The sequence below is a fragment of the Rhincodon typus genome, chromosome 22 (assembly GCF_021869965.1).
Source record: "Rhincodon typus isolate 14 chromosome 22, sRhiTyp1.1, whole genome shotgun sequence".
Classification (NCBI taxonomy): Eukaryota; Metazoa; Chordata; class Chondrichthyes; order Orectolobiformes; family Rhincodontidae; genus Rhincodon; species Rhincodon typus.
This window is the reverse complement of record NC_063353.1, coordinates 1,085,311-1,100,145: the sequence shown is the minus strand read 5'-3', so window position 1 is coordinate 1,100,145 and position 14,835 is coordinate 1,085,311. Positions and strand designations below refer to the sequence as shown.

At 42.3% G+C, this 14,835-nt stretch overlaps 1 protein-coding gene across 2 annotated transcripts in view; it reads left to right on the top strand.

The window, feature by feature from the left end:
- The window catches only part of LOC109934535 (dynein axonemal heavy chain 3-like), a 429,003-nt gene that overhangs the window by 260,317 nt on the left and 153,851 nt on the right, over nt 1-14,835 (top strand). For both annotated transcript variants that reach the window (XR_007264478.1, XM_048610380.1), the window contains exons 28-29: nt 13,291-13,489; nt 14,378-14,486. Coding sequence is in view for 1 of the 2 variants with exons in the window: in XM_048610380.1 (XP_048466337.1) it covers nt 13,291-13,489; nt 14,378-14,486 (308 nt within the window). In the remaining variant the exon portion in view is untranslated. The remainder of the gene's footprint in view (nt 1-13,290; nt 13,490-14,377; nt 14,487-14,835) is intronic.

Below are 14,835 nucleotides of genomic sequence, written 5' to 3'. Positions count from 1 at the left end.
CTAGGCCCGAAACGTCAGCCTTCCTGCTCCTCTGATGCTACTTGGCCTGCTGTGTTCATCCAGCTCTACACCTTATACACAAGTCATGGACTCTGATTAAAATGTTTACCCTTTCTGTTGATGACAATCTTAGTTGCATCAGGTTACTGCTTTCTCAGTAATATTTCAACACACAGAACCTTTCTGAAATGACATTTCAAACCCCTTTCCCAATTGAGCTGGTTCATGAAGGATTGGTGATATGCAATAGAATTGGAATGAAAACCCGAGACAAAAAAGCTTCTTAAAAACAAATACAATTTTGGACACAATGCAAGCAGAAACATTAGAAAATCCAGACTCCCGTATTTGAGTCATGCTCCCAGAGAATTGCAGATGTAAAAGCATCAAGTGCAGCAAATAGCAAAGAAGGTTGAAAAAGACTGAATTCTCTTGGTTTTTGCAAAAGAAAACAGTATTAACAATGTTAAGGACCGGCTGTCAACGTTTGAAAGCATTTCGTTCGTCCTCACAAAGCAGTTTTCACTCTAAATTTAACCTTAATTGCAACAGACGTGTCTAATCATGAACAAAGGATTGTGTGAACAATCAATTTTCCAACTTAATTCTGCTGGAAGGCAGGTCGCCATGGTAACTGTGCTGAACCAGACATGTTATTGACAGGTGCCTGGGCACAGTTCAATGTTCAAAATAAAAGGTGGGCTTTAGTTTGCAACTGGACTGATTAGCATTGATCAAAAGTGTAATGAAATAGAGACTGATTAATTCTCCACACATTCTGCAGAAACTTACTGGTAATATCCAATTAATTGAAATATGCACCAATGTCGCAGTTTGGGAGTTGTTGAAATGTTTACTGGCTGAACAAGTGAACACAATTGATCTGATAATCATTTTGTGTATTAATTATAATAAACACTGAAAGCACTTCCTTGGGGTATTACATCAAACATGCTTTGACAGGGAAATGATATGCAGTAATATATCCCTGAGACAGTCTCTTACTTGCAGCTTTGTCAGCCATGTCTCAGTCTTGACAATGAGGTGCTAGACCTGGTTCAATCCTTGCTTTAGGGCTTGCAATTGTTGTACAGGGTGATGGTTCTGAAAGTGTTAATGTGTGAAGCTGCATAAAGGTCCACCTAATCTGATTACATCATACAGACTTTTGATGGAGTAGAAGGAAATCTGGTCCTGGTTGAGACAGATGTGTCATCCCTAGTTCCTGATTATGTTTAACTCATCAATATTAGGTGTACCCATTGCTATCATGCAATAAACTACATTCTGTTGTTAAGACCAATGCCTTTTCCTTTTTAAGACTCAAAAATGGTTTAACTTTTATCATGGATAAACAGATAGGCCCTTAGTCTCTTGTAGAAAGGAGGATCTGTAATTATTATTGTTATTATTTAAAATTGTTATAAAAAGGATTACCCCAACCATAAGCCACCAGTGATTGGTAACGCAACATCCGACATGGTGATCAGCAGTGGGAATTAATGTGTGAATACCTCAAAGATAACAACAAACAATGGAAAAAAGTCTATTTAACCCAGGAGAAAATATTTTCAGAAGAAAAGTGAGCAAAGTGTGCAACTGAAGAGGCCCTACACAGCACTCATTGGGAATAGTGGCAGAGCAAATGCAGCACTACAGAAGGAAACGCTAACAAGAGACCCCGTGTGGGTTGGGAAGAGGGTCGAACACATTGTTGGGAAGCCCTTACAGGAGAAGGGTCTATAGGAGCAGTTTGGAGTCCCATAAATGAAACTAGAAATTCTTACAGGAAAGGGAACCTCTTGAAAATAGTGGGTCAAAAGACCAAGCTGGGAAGAATAGGAGTAAAAATGAGTATGTACCCTTCAAACTGAGCAATGCTGCCATTATCGCCAACAGGCTCCACAAGGCACATTTATAATAGATAGAGCGAGGGTCAGAAAATTAATTTATACCAAGGCCACATTATCAAAAAAAGTTGCTGAGCACACTTAAGACAAAAGTGTGCTTGAATTTGAAAACAGCGTCCAGTGGAAGACAAAAGTTAGAATAATTTTAATATTGTGGTAGACTGGGACATTCACAACCTAAATGCAAATTTAGTGGAAAGAGTTATTAAGGCTGTAGCCACAGAGTTTGATTTAGAAAATTGTGCAAAAGGCTATACATTGCATTTTAAACTGTAAAAGATGGGAAAAGCCTGGATTTTTCCCAAGAAGAAGCAGGAACTCTCTATCTTGAGGTCATTAAAACCTCCAGAAGGCATGAGACCAAAGGAGAGAAGAATCCACAGTAAGCAGTACTAAGATACAATTGCTATAAAATAAATTTGAAACTCAATGGAAGTAACATACTACAGCATAATACAAAATTCATAGCTTTATTACAAGAAAAGACTATAGCATAACTATAATGCAGAGATTAAAGTCTTGCTCCAACTTTGCTACTGTGTGGGTGATTCAAGTTTGACAGAACTTGTTTATGTCAAAAAGTATTTCAATTATTTTAAGCTAGATATGTGGCGAATGTCACTGCTCTATAAGAGCAAATACCGTGGCTACAGAAACATAAGTTACAAACTGCAGATGTGAAATTATGTGGTGAGCTCTCAACATTAAAGGTACGTTACAAGTAACATTACAACAGAAAGGATATCCAATAGGGCAGAATGTGTATATGATTCATAATCAGGAAACTTCCATCCTTAGAAGGTTTTACCCTTAATCTTGTTTGAAAGGTCAAAGAATTACAATAGCACAGCAGTAAAAGAAACCTTGAGACAGGATAAGTTGTTCACAGGTGAGGCGAGCTCAATACTGAATACAGCATCAATGGAGGATGCTAAACTGTCACACACCCGGGAGGATTCCTCATCTCTTAATGAATCAAGTTCAGAAGCAACTTGAGAAAATGGCCAGATTGAGCATGAATTCCCTGGTGACAAAACCAACCGAGTAGTCCTCAGGCATGGCTACTGTACCCAAACCCAATGTCACCATCAGAACGCACGTTGACTTAATACAGCTCAACAGCAAGGGAAATCCCCCATCTAACAAGAGTGTCGCCAAATTGTCCAAACCTGATGCCAACGGCAGGCTCTGGTTATGCCACTAGAAGAGCAATTAAGACCAATTATGATGTTTATCACTCCATTTGGAATATTTGCTTTAACAGAATGCCATTATGGATTGTCTTAGCTCCAGAGATTTTTCAAATGATATCATTTGTAGGGTTTGTATGGTGCCAGAGAGTGACCATTTCCAATGAGAGACAATCCGCCAACCACCCCTTGATATTCTATGGCATTACCATCACTGAATTCCTCACTATCAACATCCTGCTGTTTCAGGAACAACCAGATGGATGTTGGAAACCAGGATGTTATGCATCTAGAGCCTAACATGGAGACACTCTGCACAGTTTCAGAAAAAGACTGTCTCTTAGTCACTTGTGCATGCAAGAGGTTTTCAGATTACATCTTTGTCCTGAAAGTCCTCATAGAGATAGACAATGAACTATTCATGTCTCTACTGAGAAGAAAGAGTTGGCAAAGATGTTACCGTGGATTCAAAAGCTCCCAATCTACCTTATGAGGTTTGCCAACAAGGCTAAATATGTAAAAAGGAAGCTCCAAAAATGACAGATACAGTCTTCAGAGCGACTGTTGGCAGCCTTCCAATGACTGATGAGGAATTCATTGGTGAAACTGAATCATAGTCTCCGGCTACATTGACCCAATGACCAGTAACCGGGGAGAAGATCAGTCACATCCAACAGAAACAAAGAAAAGACCAAGATTGTTTTTATTTATAAGAATTGTGACAGAGGTTGGCCAGAACAAAGGCCCAATAGGTTGGACACGATGACCCATTTCAACAACATTTCACTGTTACAGCCAACTTGCTGCTGTTTGATGAAAGGCTGGTTATACCGGCTTCACTGTGCAACATCATCATAGACAAGATGTAAACTTGAGGATCACCACGTGCAGACCAGAGCTCAGAAGCTGTGTGATGGCCAGGGAACTCAAAGGAGATCGAGAACCTTGAAATTGACTGTGCAACAAGTGCCATTCATGGGCCTTAACAAAGAGAGCCACTGACTCCTTTCCCCAGGAGACCATGGGAACAAATGGGAAAAAAAATGGTTTACAACAATGGCTGATCTTACTTTTACCTTAGGAAATGGCCAAACGCCCCTGATAATTAAACTAAAACACAAGCCCCAATCTGTTATGACAGGAATAAGGGTTTAGATCTAATAATAACTCCTGAAACACCCAAAGGAGCTCATCTTTCCCCTCGTAGTCTATTAAAAGAGTGGTTAAAAGAAAGAAAATCCCTGATCTCCACTTTACAAGTAACGAGACACCATTTATTTATTTAACCCAACAATGAACAAATTGACAGAATTACTAACAAATCAACAATCCCCCATGCCCAATCTGGACTACTCCCTAATTGGTCTAAATTCTACTGGAATGCTGTTTAAATAAAAACAAGTACCACCAATATAAACCCAATTATTAAGAAGCAATAAATTATAACTTGATCTCTCCATGTTTGCACATTCTGTCTTCTGGAATATTCTGTCCAGGCCACCTAATATAATAGATATCACAGTGCAGAATGGTTACCATAATTGGGCCAAGGGTAACAGCTAAGGAATAGAGACCTCAACAGGAATGGTACAGTCATCCAAGAGTCAACAGACCAGTAGCCATTGTCTATTGTCTGTTCAGCTGAGGGAGTTACATAGAGGGTCTTCAGGAATGTTGCGACAATCATCCATGAATATTTGATTGGGTGAACCCAATGAAGAACTTTTACGGTAGCGATTTAGAGACCAACCAAGGTCAAGACCAGAATCAAAGCCAAAGACTTTCCTAACCTCTTATACATTGTGAACGAATACATACTGAGAGATTTGTCAAATCTCAGGCCACCTGAGTTTGTGAAGTCAAAGACTTGGGAGAGATGGGGAAATGGTAAATGTAGATGTGGCTATATGCCTGAATGGATAAATGTTAGCTATGAGGAGAAAGGCTTGGCAGTAGGCAAGATATTATATAAAATAATAGTTCTGAAAGGGTTAATGATGAAGCTGCATTTACCTGCACTCAATCAGATGATGTCACAAAATGTTAAGGGAGAGAAGGAATAGTTTAGCACAAGGTCCTCATGGAGGCAGATGTGTTATTTTTGCCTCCTGGTAGGTTTTGTAAAGATGTCTAACTAGTCAATGTAATGTGGACACATTGCTATCATTAATAAACTACAGCATGTTGTTAAGACAAGTGCCTCTTCACATTCAGACTCAATAAAGTAAAAGTAAAGTCATCATATTCCTGCTCTCTCATAAGAGAGAGTGACTGCTGGTGATTTAACCTGAGGGTCACCACACCTCAGACGAGGGAGAGGTTGAGAAGGAGAGTCCTTCATGGTAACCACAGTTGGTGTGGGAATTAAACCGACGTTGGTGTCACTTGGCATTGCATGCCAGCTGTCCAGCTATAGTATCTTATCCTCTACCACTGTTAATTAAATAGGCTTTTAGTCTCATTGTAGAAAGGAAGTTGCCAGCAGGATAGAGGCCTTTAGAAACTAATGGGCACCATAGGAGCTGGGCTGCATCATCACCTCAGAGGATGCTGTTTTGATTTGATAAGTTTCTGGCCTGCTTATGTAAGTTTCTGTCAATCATTAGTTTGTATTTTTGTTACAGTGCTCCCATCAGAGGCTGTTTAAACTCATTTTGGCTGATTTTAAAAGTATAAAGGAGGTTTGGGTCTGCTCCAGGGCCTGGCCAAAGTGGCCATTAATAGGTCCAGGCAGCAGGCTATGGAGGGCATCATTGTGCCTGACTGTCTACATCTCCTTCAAAGTTACAGCTGTGCTTGGGTATCCCTGGAGATGGAGAATATGATGTTCACCTACACAATATGGGCCTTGAGAGATCAGTGGACAGCACAGGGGCTGGGGTGCATCGTAAGCCCCAAAAAACAAAACTCTAAATTTGTACATTTCCTTAGAAGTTTTGATTTTCATTTGAGGGCTCCTTAGAGGCTATCAACACTAATTTTGTTTCTTTTGCCCATTCTGACACAGCAGATATGAAAATTGGTAGCAGCACTCTTCTGGAGTTCCACTGGAGTTTTAAGAGGATGTTACTTGTGGAATAGATAAGGGAGAACTGGTAGATGTGGTGTATTTGGATTTTTATAGGGCTTTTGATAAAGTCCCTCTTTAAAGGCTAGTGGGCAAAGTTAAGCCATGTGGGATGATGTAATATATTGTCATGGGTCAAGAGTTTTTTGATAGACAGGAAACAGAGATTGGGAATAAATCGGTCTTTTTTCTGAGTGACACACAGTGATTAGTGGAGTACAAGGTTCAGTTCTTAGACCAGAGCTATTCACTTTATGTATAAATGATCTAGATGAGGGAACTAAATGCAAAATTTCCAAGTTTGTTGACAACACAGAACTGCGTGGATTGTGAGTGGTGTGGAAGATGCAAAGAGACTTCAAGATGTTTTAAACAAGTTGAGTGAGTGGGCAAACACACGGCAGATGCAGTACAATATGGCTAAATGTGAAAATATACACATCAGTGTGATAACAGAAGGGAAGAGTATTATTTAAATGGTGAGATATTGGGAAATATGGGTGCATGAAGGGATCTGAGTGTCCTTATACACCAGTCAATGAAAGTAGACAGGCAAGTGCACAAGCAATTAGGAAGGCAAATGATATGTTGTCCTTCATTGTGATTGAAGTAGGGATTAAGTTGAGTTCAGAGTAGGGATGACTTCCTGGAGTTACACAGGGCCTTGGCGAGACCACACCTGGAGTATTGCATGTTGCTTTGGTCTCTGTACCTCAGAAAGGATATACTTGCTACAAAGGTAGTGCAGTGAAGGTTCACAAGGCTGATACTGAGGATGGCGGGACTGTCCTATCAGGAGAGGTTGGTTTGACTGGACCTGTATTCACTAGAGTTTGAAGGATGAGAGGGATCAGATGGAAATGTGTAGCATTCTATCATGGCTGGACAGACCAGATGCAGGGAGGATATTTCCCTAGTTGGGGAGTTTAGAACTGGGGACGCAGTCTCAAGATACAGGATAGACCATTTAGGCCTAAGTTAAGGAAAGATTTCTTCACTCAGAGGGTTGTGAATCTGTGAAATTCTTTACCACAGAAGGATGTAAGGGCAAGTCACTGAATATATTCAAGAAATAGACAGTTAAATGTTTAGATTTTAAAGGCATCAAGGGCTATGGAGAGGGAATGGGAATATGGCGTTGAGGTAGAGGATCAGCCACGATCATATTGAATGCCGGGACAGGCTCGAAGAACTGAATGGCCTACTTCTGCTCTTATTTTCTATTTTACCCACTGCCCTAGCCACAAGCCACTGATGATCAGTACCATGCATACACCACAGTTCAAAATACATACCGATCTCCTCGCACTATTTCAACAAAGAGCAAAGCAGCTATGCCTGGTGTCCAGGCCAGTAGTTATCCTTCAAACAACATCACAAAAAAGCAGACTATTTAGTCATGATCACGCTTCTACTTGTGTGACAATTGGCTCCAACATTACAAAAGTGAATACACTCTGCGATGGCCCACACAGATAATCCTCCACAAATCTCTCCCCCCCAAGACCCTCCTTCCCCCAGTTTCTCTCACTCCACCTCGGTCCCCAGACTCTCCTTTTCTCGAATTGTCTCACTCGCTCCAGCAGCTCCTTCATATTTCCCAAAGCATTTTGGGGCTGGTCAAGCATTCCAAAGATGTCTATGGGACCTTCATCTCAGTTGCTGTGAGAACTTTCAATACCTTAACCAAAAGTGTCTGAATGTCTTTGACAGCTTTGAAGCTTTGATGGCAGTGCGTTTCTTCAAAATCAAGAATACCTAACCAGCCAATTGATATTGATGAGTTTTGTTATTCATTCCAAATGAGAATATTTGAACAGCTGTGTTCTCTGTAAGAGCAATGAAAGAGAAGTCAATGTTAACATCCCACAGTTGGGGTGGTACAGTGGCTCAGTGGTTAGCCATGCTGCCTCACAGCGCCAGGGACCCAGGTTCAATTCCAGCTTCAGGCGACTGTCTGTGTGGAGTTTGCACATTCTCCCCATGACTGCGTGGGTTTCCTCCAGGTGCTCCGGTTTCCTCCCACAGTCCAAAGATGTGCAGGTTATGGTGGATTGGCCATGCTAAAGTGCCCGTAGTGTGTAGGCTAGGTGGGTTATCCAATGGAAAAACAGGGTTAGAGAGATGGGGTGGGTCTGGGTGGGATGCTCTTTGGGGGATCGGTATGGGCTGAATGGCCTTCTTCCACACTACAGGGATTCAATGATTTCCTGATGGGGCTGTGATTTCCATCCTGCAGATGAAATCACCAACCTCCTCTACCCTCACCCCAATCCTCCAATCCCCAGGGTCTGTGGCTGCAACTTCCTACCAGTGGCTTTTTCTGGGAGCAGGTGGCAGGCTTTCTATTTGATCTGTTGGAATATGGAACTAAAATCCGAGTTTAGGTTTCTGTTATTAGGTTTGGCCATGCCTATGTAGGCCTTGACCTGCTGGGATCTTTGGGCCAGTTGCAACATATCCCACTCCAGGACCAGAAAAGCCCTCGGCAGTAAGAAATTGAGGATGCCACTGCTTCCTGGAATGACAAAAAGACAAAATGAGGCTGGCGGTTTCACTGTGGCAAACACTCACTGTCACTAATGAAGTAAAGCATCCTTCTGAAGAAGGGTCTAGGCCTGAAACGTCAGCCTTCCTGCTCCTCTGATGCTCCTTGGTCTGCTGTATTCATCCAGCTCTACACCTTGTTATCTCAGATTCTCCAGCATCTGCAATTCCTACTATCTCTGGCACAATATTGAGACAGACCCAGGGACAGCAATTTCTATGTCACCTTCACAATTTGTGCAGTCAGTGAGAGAGCGCATTAATCAAGTAACGGTAATGAAGGCATACAGGGCAAAAAGCAGACTGAGTCATTACTTATTGAAAATCAATGCTTCATTCTCCTTAAGAAGATTTGAATGTCAATTTGGATTGATGAATATCAACTCAAATTATAAACACTGCCTCCACAAAAAATAAAAAAATCTAGCTTGTATTACTGACCTTTGACTGATTCCTAATCAAATATCTACTTGAGTTATTCTGAGAGAAGGAGCTGATGTTAATGGGTACAGTCTTTGCTGCAGCAGTACTGCTGTGTGTGACAGTCTGGCGTTCAGCAAGGAGAGAGGGACGGTGCTGAGAAACAGATATTTAATTGTTGGGTTGCTGTCACAGTCCATCCAGTGTCATCCTGATACAGAGGGTGGAATCTTCTTCGTTCCAAAGGTGGTTAAGAAAGAGCAGAAGTGCTATTATCTAGGTCTGGCAGAGAGGCCTGAAGCCTAATGGAATTAGGCAGAAGTTGATGATTATCTGTTAATTATGGGATAATTGAGACAGCGCTTGACAGGTTGTATCAATAGGACAAACAAGTAATCAGGGAAGTTTAGTGAAAACTTTGCTATTTAAACATCTGACTGGAACAGTGTATGCTGGCCTCTGTCTTACCAACCTTTAACTTCTGGTACTTAGCATGGGGCTGGGAATGTAGGAGCAGGAAGAATTTCAGAGATAAGCATCAGTTTAACATATTCCTGTCTCTGAGTGACCTTTCCCAGAGCTGATGACCCTGGCGGCTGCATCCTTAACTGTTCATTTGTGGCTGGCTTGGTGCATCACCAGGGTCATGCCAGAGACAGATAGGCTGCCCACCAATTGCCAGGCCTGTTGGGTGTCTGGAGGACATAGCCAATGGGTGTAGGGACTGGTTTCAAAGGGCTACCTGGCTTTCTGCTCTATTAACACCCCACACCCCACTTCTCTGAGCTGTCATTGATCCATTCCACCTAGAGACTATCATAGCTCTGACCAGAGTTTACTTGAGTGAAGTAACTGCCTCTTTAGAGGATGTGCTGAGGTGGTGGCTCTCTTAAATACCCCCTCCACGTGTGTGCGCGCGTGTGTGTGTGTGTGTGTGTGTGTGTGCGCACACGCGTGTTTGAGAGTCTGTGTGTGTGTGTACGTGTGTTTGTGAGTCTGTGTGTGTGTGTGCGTGCACATGTGTCTGTGTGTGTCCATGCGCGTGTGTCTGTGTGTGTGTGTGTCTGTGTCTGTGCCTCTGTGTGTGTGTGTGTGTCTGTGTGTGCGCGTCTGTATGTGTGTGTCTGTGTGTGTGTGCGTGCGCGTGTTTGTGAGTCTGTGTGTGTGCACGCATATGTGTGCGTCTGTGTGCGTGTGTGAGTGTGTGTCTGTCCATGTGTGTGTGCATGTGTTTGTGAGTCTAAAGTGTATGTGCATGCGCATGTGTGTATGTGCACGCGTGTGTGTGTGTGTGTGTGTGTGTGTGTGTGTGTGTGTGTGTGTGTGTTTGTGGGGTGTAGCTTGATATCACAGCCACACTGTGTGGTCAGGACCTGAAAGTGATCCCCTATCATATCTGATGGTGCAAAGCCAGAGGGTTCTGCCCAGAGTCAGACAAAGAGGCAGGGGTTACGATAAGTGTGCTCCGAAAACCCTTTGACATCTCCCGAATCAAAGACTTTTCTACTTTGTGCATTGCCAACCCTTTCAGGCCATCTCCTTTACCTCACTCTATCCTCCAATCACAGCACAGCTTTCTCCTCTCCTGCTGCATTGGGAGCATCCCCGGTGACTGATCCAAAGTTCTCATTTTGTATCTTCCCTACGTCTCCGGTCAAAAACCTTCCTTTTGGTCAGTAACAGCTCCCCGCTTCCTCTATTTGACTTATACTGTTTAAGTATTTATGGAAGACTTGGAAATTCCTTTTTACATAATCTCTTATCTATTCACACACACTGTTCTGGCCTCTTCTATAGGTTCCTTCTCTAACTCCTGTGCTTCACTTGGTTCTGAATTGTATTAGGAACCTGCATTTATTTAAATCTCCTTTTTTTCTGATCCATTGTAGTGTCTAATCACCCAGGACCCCTCTTACTTCCTTTCACTTACTTCAGATCGGTCTATCCTGTGCCTCCCTGAATCAGGAGTGTAAGTGTTACTGGTATGTTGGGAAAAAGTGGAAGCCAGGCAAAAACAGCGAAAGGAGCCCATTGCCACCCAAATACCCGACCCACCCCTTCCCAGGACCACCACCTGCCCCCAGTGTAACAGAGCCTGCGGTAGCCCCATTTGTCGGTACAGCCACCCACAGACTCACCCTGAGAGTGGAAGAGAGTCATCCTCATCTGTGAGGGACCAGCAATGATGTTGTCAAACTGCAGCACAGAATCTATTCCCATTGTCTTTATACTGAATAGATTTGTTCACTAACAGTGACTCTGTTCACTGGAACATGGTCTTTTGTCATCATTTACAGATTATTTACTGTTTTTGTTTTGAGTCTGCCGTTTAATGACCTGAATGTGCGAATTGTTTGTAAATTACACCACAAATTTAGCAAATTTGGAAACCTTCTCGATTCCAGACGAGTTCAGGACTTTGGGCACTTGTTGGAAAAGTTGCAGGGTCATCATGTAAATTTGTTTTGGCTGTGACAGTTTCTGACCATCCCGCATTCCTAGAACTAGGGCTCTTCAGGATTATCCCATACGTTGAAGCTAATTGAGAGGAAATCAGTCCAGTTTTATGAGCAACACCACACAAGTCCAGGTTTCTCTGGAGTATAAGGTAGGGGAGGGGAATGGGATGTGGGAAGATGGATGGTCAATGGAATGAACAATGTCTGCTGGGGTGTGTAACCAGGCAGGCTACGTCAATATCACCCGACCCCATTCAAGAAGCACGCTCAAGGGGAGGCAAGGCAGAGACATAACTGTCCTCTACCTAACTTTAGAAAGAGGTGGAAGATATTGGAAAGACATCACCGACTCCTCTAATATCTACCCCCACCCCCAACTAAAGGACCTTTACCTCCTCCTGAACACCTCGACTGCTGGTGGTTGGTGGATCCAGAGAGGTGGTAGCAAGGGCCACTCAGAATCTAACTGTGAGTGTTAGCCTTGACTCTCCCAGTGGTCTGCTGGCAATATTAGGTCAATCAACCCTCACACAAAGCTTGCCGAGATCGTTAAATGCTTTCCCACTGGTCATAAAGGTGATCTGTCATTGGAACCAACGTCTTTGACCCTCATGTATTCTGAGAGGACTAAGTGTGGTGGCTGGATGAGTGCGTCACCCATTCTCCATTTGGTCCAGCCTTGACAAACGGTAAAAGCTCCTACATCTTTCTCCCAGAGTCCCCTATATCTCTATAGCCAACATTGGCGAGTTGGCGAGATTACAAAGCATCATTCCAAGTGAACTATCCCAGGGATGATGAGCAGTCACAGAGTTTAAAATTCACTTTGACATAGTTAAAAATATCATCGGGGTTGGATTTCTGGTTTGAAGGATGATAAGTGAATGAGAACTTTACTCTGCACCCGACCTGGATGTATTACTCTGTGGGCTAAAATCTGCCTAGCAACAGAAACCCTGATATGAGATATAGATAGCATCATCTCAGTACCCAGCTCCAATATCCATCTGTGCTGTGTCAGCATAAGACATTGGTCAATACAACTCATCGAGGAGACAGTGGCATAGCAGTAACATCACCAGTGTGGTTATCCAGATGCCCTGGTAAATGCTGGGGCACAGGGTTTGAATGCCTCTATGGTAGGTGGTGGAATTTGAATCCAATAAAAACTTGGAAATAACAAAGTTTGTGTAATGGTGGCCGTTGTCATAAAAACCCATCTGGTTCACTAATGGTCTTCAGGGAAGGAAATCTGCCATCCTCACACAGCCTAGCCTACACATGATCGCAGACCCACAGCTACAATGCGGCTGATTCTTAATTGTCCTCTGAAGTGGTGCCTGGTAGCCACTCAGCTTAATAATTAAGGATAGGCAACAAATGCCAACTTTGTCAGTAGAAAAAAATCAGGTCATCACCTTCCTACCCACCCCAGCCTGCTGTGGTCATAGGGGGATGCCATGTGACAGTTAACCCTTTAGGTTGCAGTGCTAATTCTGAGGTCAAGGAACACAAGGAGAGTTGCACAGTGGACAACCTCCTCTTCCTTCATGTAGGTGGCTCAAAGGCTAGGACTCTATTGATTTTTAGGAGCTTTCTCTTGGTCTTCAGCAGTCAGTCAAATCTTTGTTTATTATTATTAATGATTAATTCTGCTCACAACTAATATGGGAGTACACTTCCATTTTCTCTGCTAGCTCGAGATGTTGTTGCAAAACTGAACAACCTAGGAATTACTACTACGACAGACTTTAATTGGATTGCACAGTTGCGATATTATTGGGAGAAGGAGAATATTATTGTCAGAATGATTACAACAGCAGTGCCTTATGGCTATGAATACCTGGGCAACACAGGAAGGCTTGTTATCACTCCCCTGACTGACAGGTGTTACAGGTAAGTGTTCAGATCCTGTTAACTGTTTGCAGTGTCTTGGATGAGGCATTTAGAATGTCACAGTATTTATTAGCTCCAAGTGTATTACATTAAATTGAGGATTATGTGTGATAATGATGAGAAAACAGTAAAGGAAAGCAGTTCTAGCCCCATTCTCTTCCAGACACAGTCACAGGGAGAGGCTTTTAACTTGTCACTGAGCATGGAAGTGGTGTTGTGTATTGGACTAATTAACAAACCCTACAGGTTTCATGCAAGAGAAATACAGTGCTCAGCAGTGTGTCAAACATCTACTGAAAATCTGCTTAATCTCTGCACTTTCAACTCACAGTCCACTCCTTGTAAAAATATCAAAGAATATATCAAAGAATAATAAAATGTGAGGTATCTACAGATTGAACTTTCTGCCCTTCACAGATTAGTCTTATTCTCAACAAAATTAAATTAATTAAATGCACTTAAAAGATGAACAGAGTTTCTTCAAAAGCAATCTGATTTCTGAGATATGCTGTTCAAGTGTAAGCTGCTTTTTTGTTTTGAAGTTTTTGAACTTGATCGATGAAAGTTGTGACAGAGAAATCATTTGCTTGAATCTGTTCTTTCTTCAATGTGAAGTCAACACTGCTTTTTCCCAATTTGTTTTGCTCCTGCTTTAATTTCCTCTGTTCTTCCTTGATCATTGTTTTTCCTCATTTTCTTTATTTCAAAAAAGGAGCTAAAATTATGCATGTGCTATCATTCACCAAAATTATTTCACATCAGCATTAGCGAGAAACCCAACGCAGATGTGTACAGATGAAAATTGTGCTCATGACCGGGTGTGAGAGTCTCTGTAGAACCCTCAGCAGTTTAAATCAAACCATCATTTTTGTCAAACTCTTCTTCCAGAACCCTAATGGGAGCTTTACAATTGAACCTAGGAGGGGCTCCAGAAGGACCTGCAGGAACTGGCAAAACTGAAACTTGCAAAGATCTGGCCAAGGCTGTGGCTAAACAGGTAGAGGGACTGTTATATAGAAACCTTAGGGAGGAAAATGCTGTTTACCCAAAGTTAACTATGTGGATATTTTCTTAAAGCCACTGTAGTGGATTGTTTTTGAACTATTGTGCATTAGTATTTGAAGAAAAGCATAAAGGTTTCTAAAGCAGGAAGCATTGAATCACAGAATTACAGAATTATTAGAGTGCAGAACGAGAGCATTTGGCCCATCGTTTGCACTGGCATTATTATGCAATGCTAAACTCCTGCCCTTACCCCCATAACCCCACACACCATTATTATCCAATGCTAAACTCCTACCCTTACCCCCATAACCCTGCACACCACTATTATCCAATGCTAAACT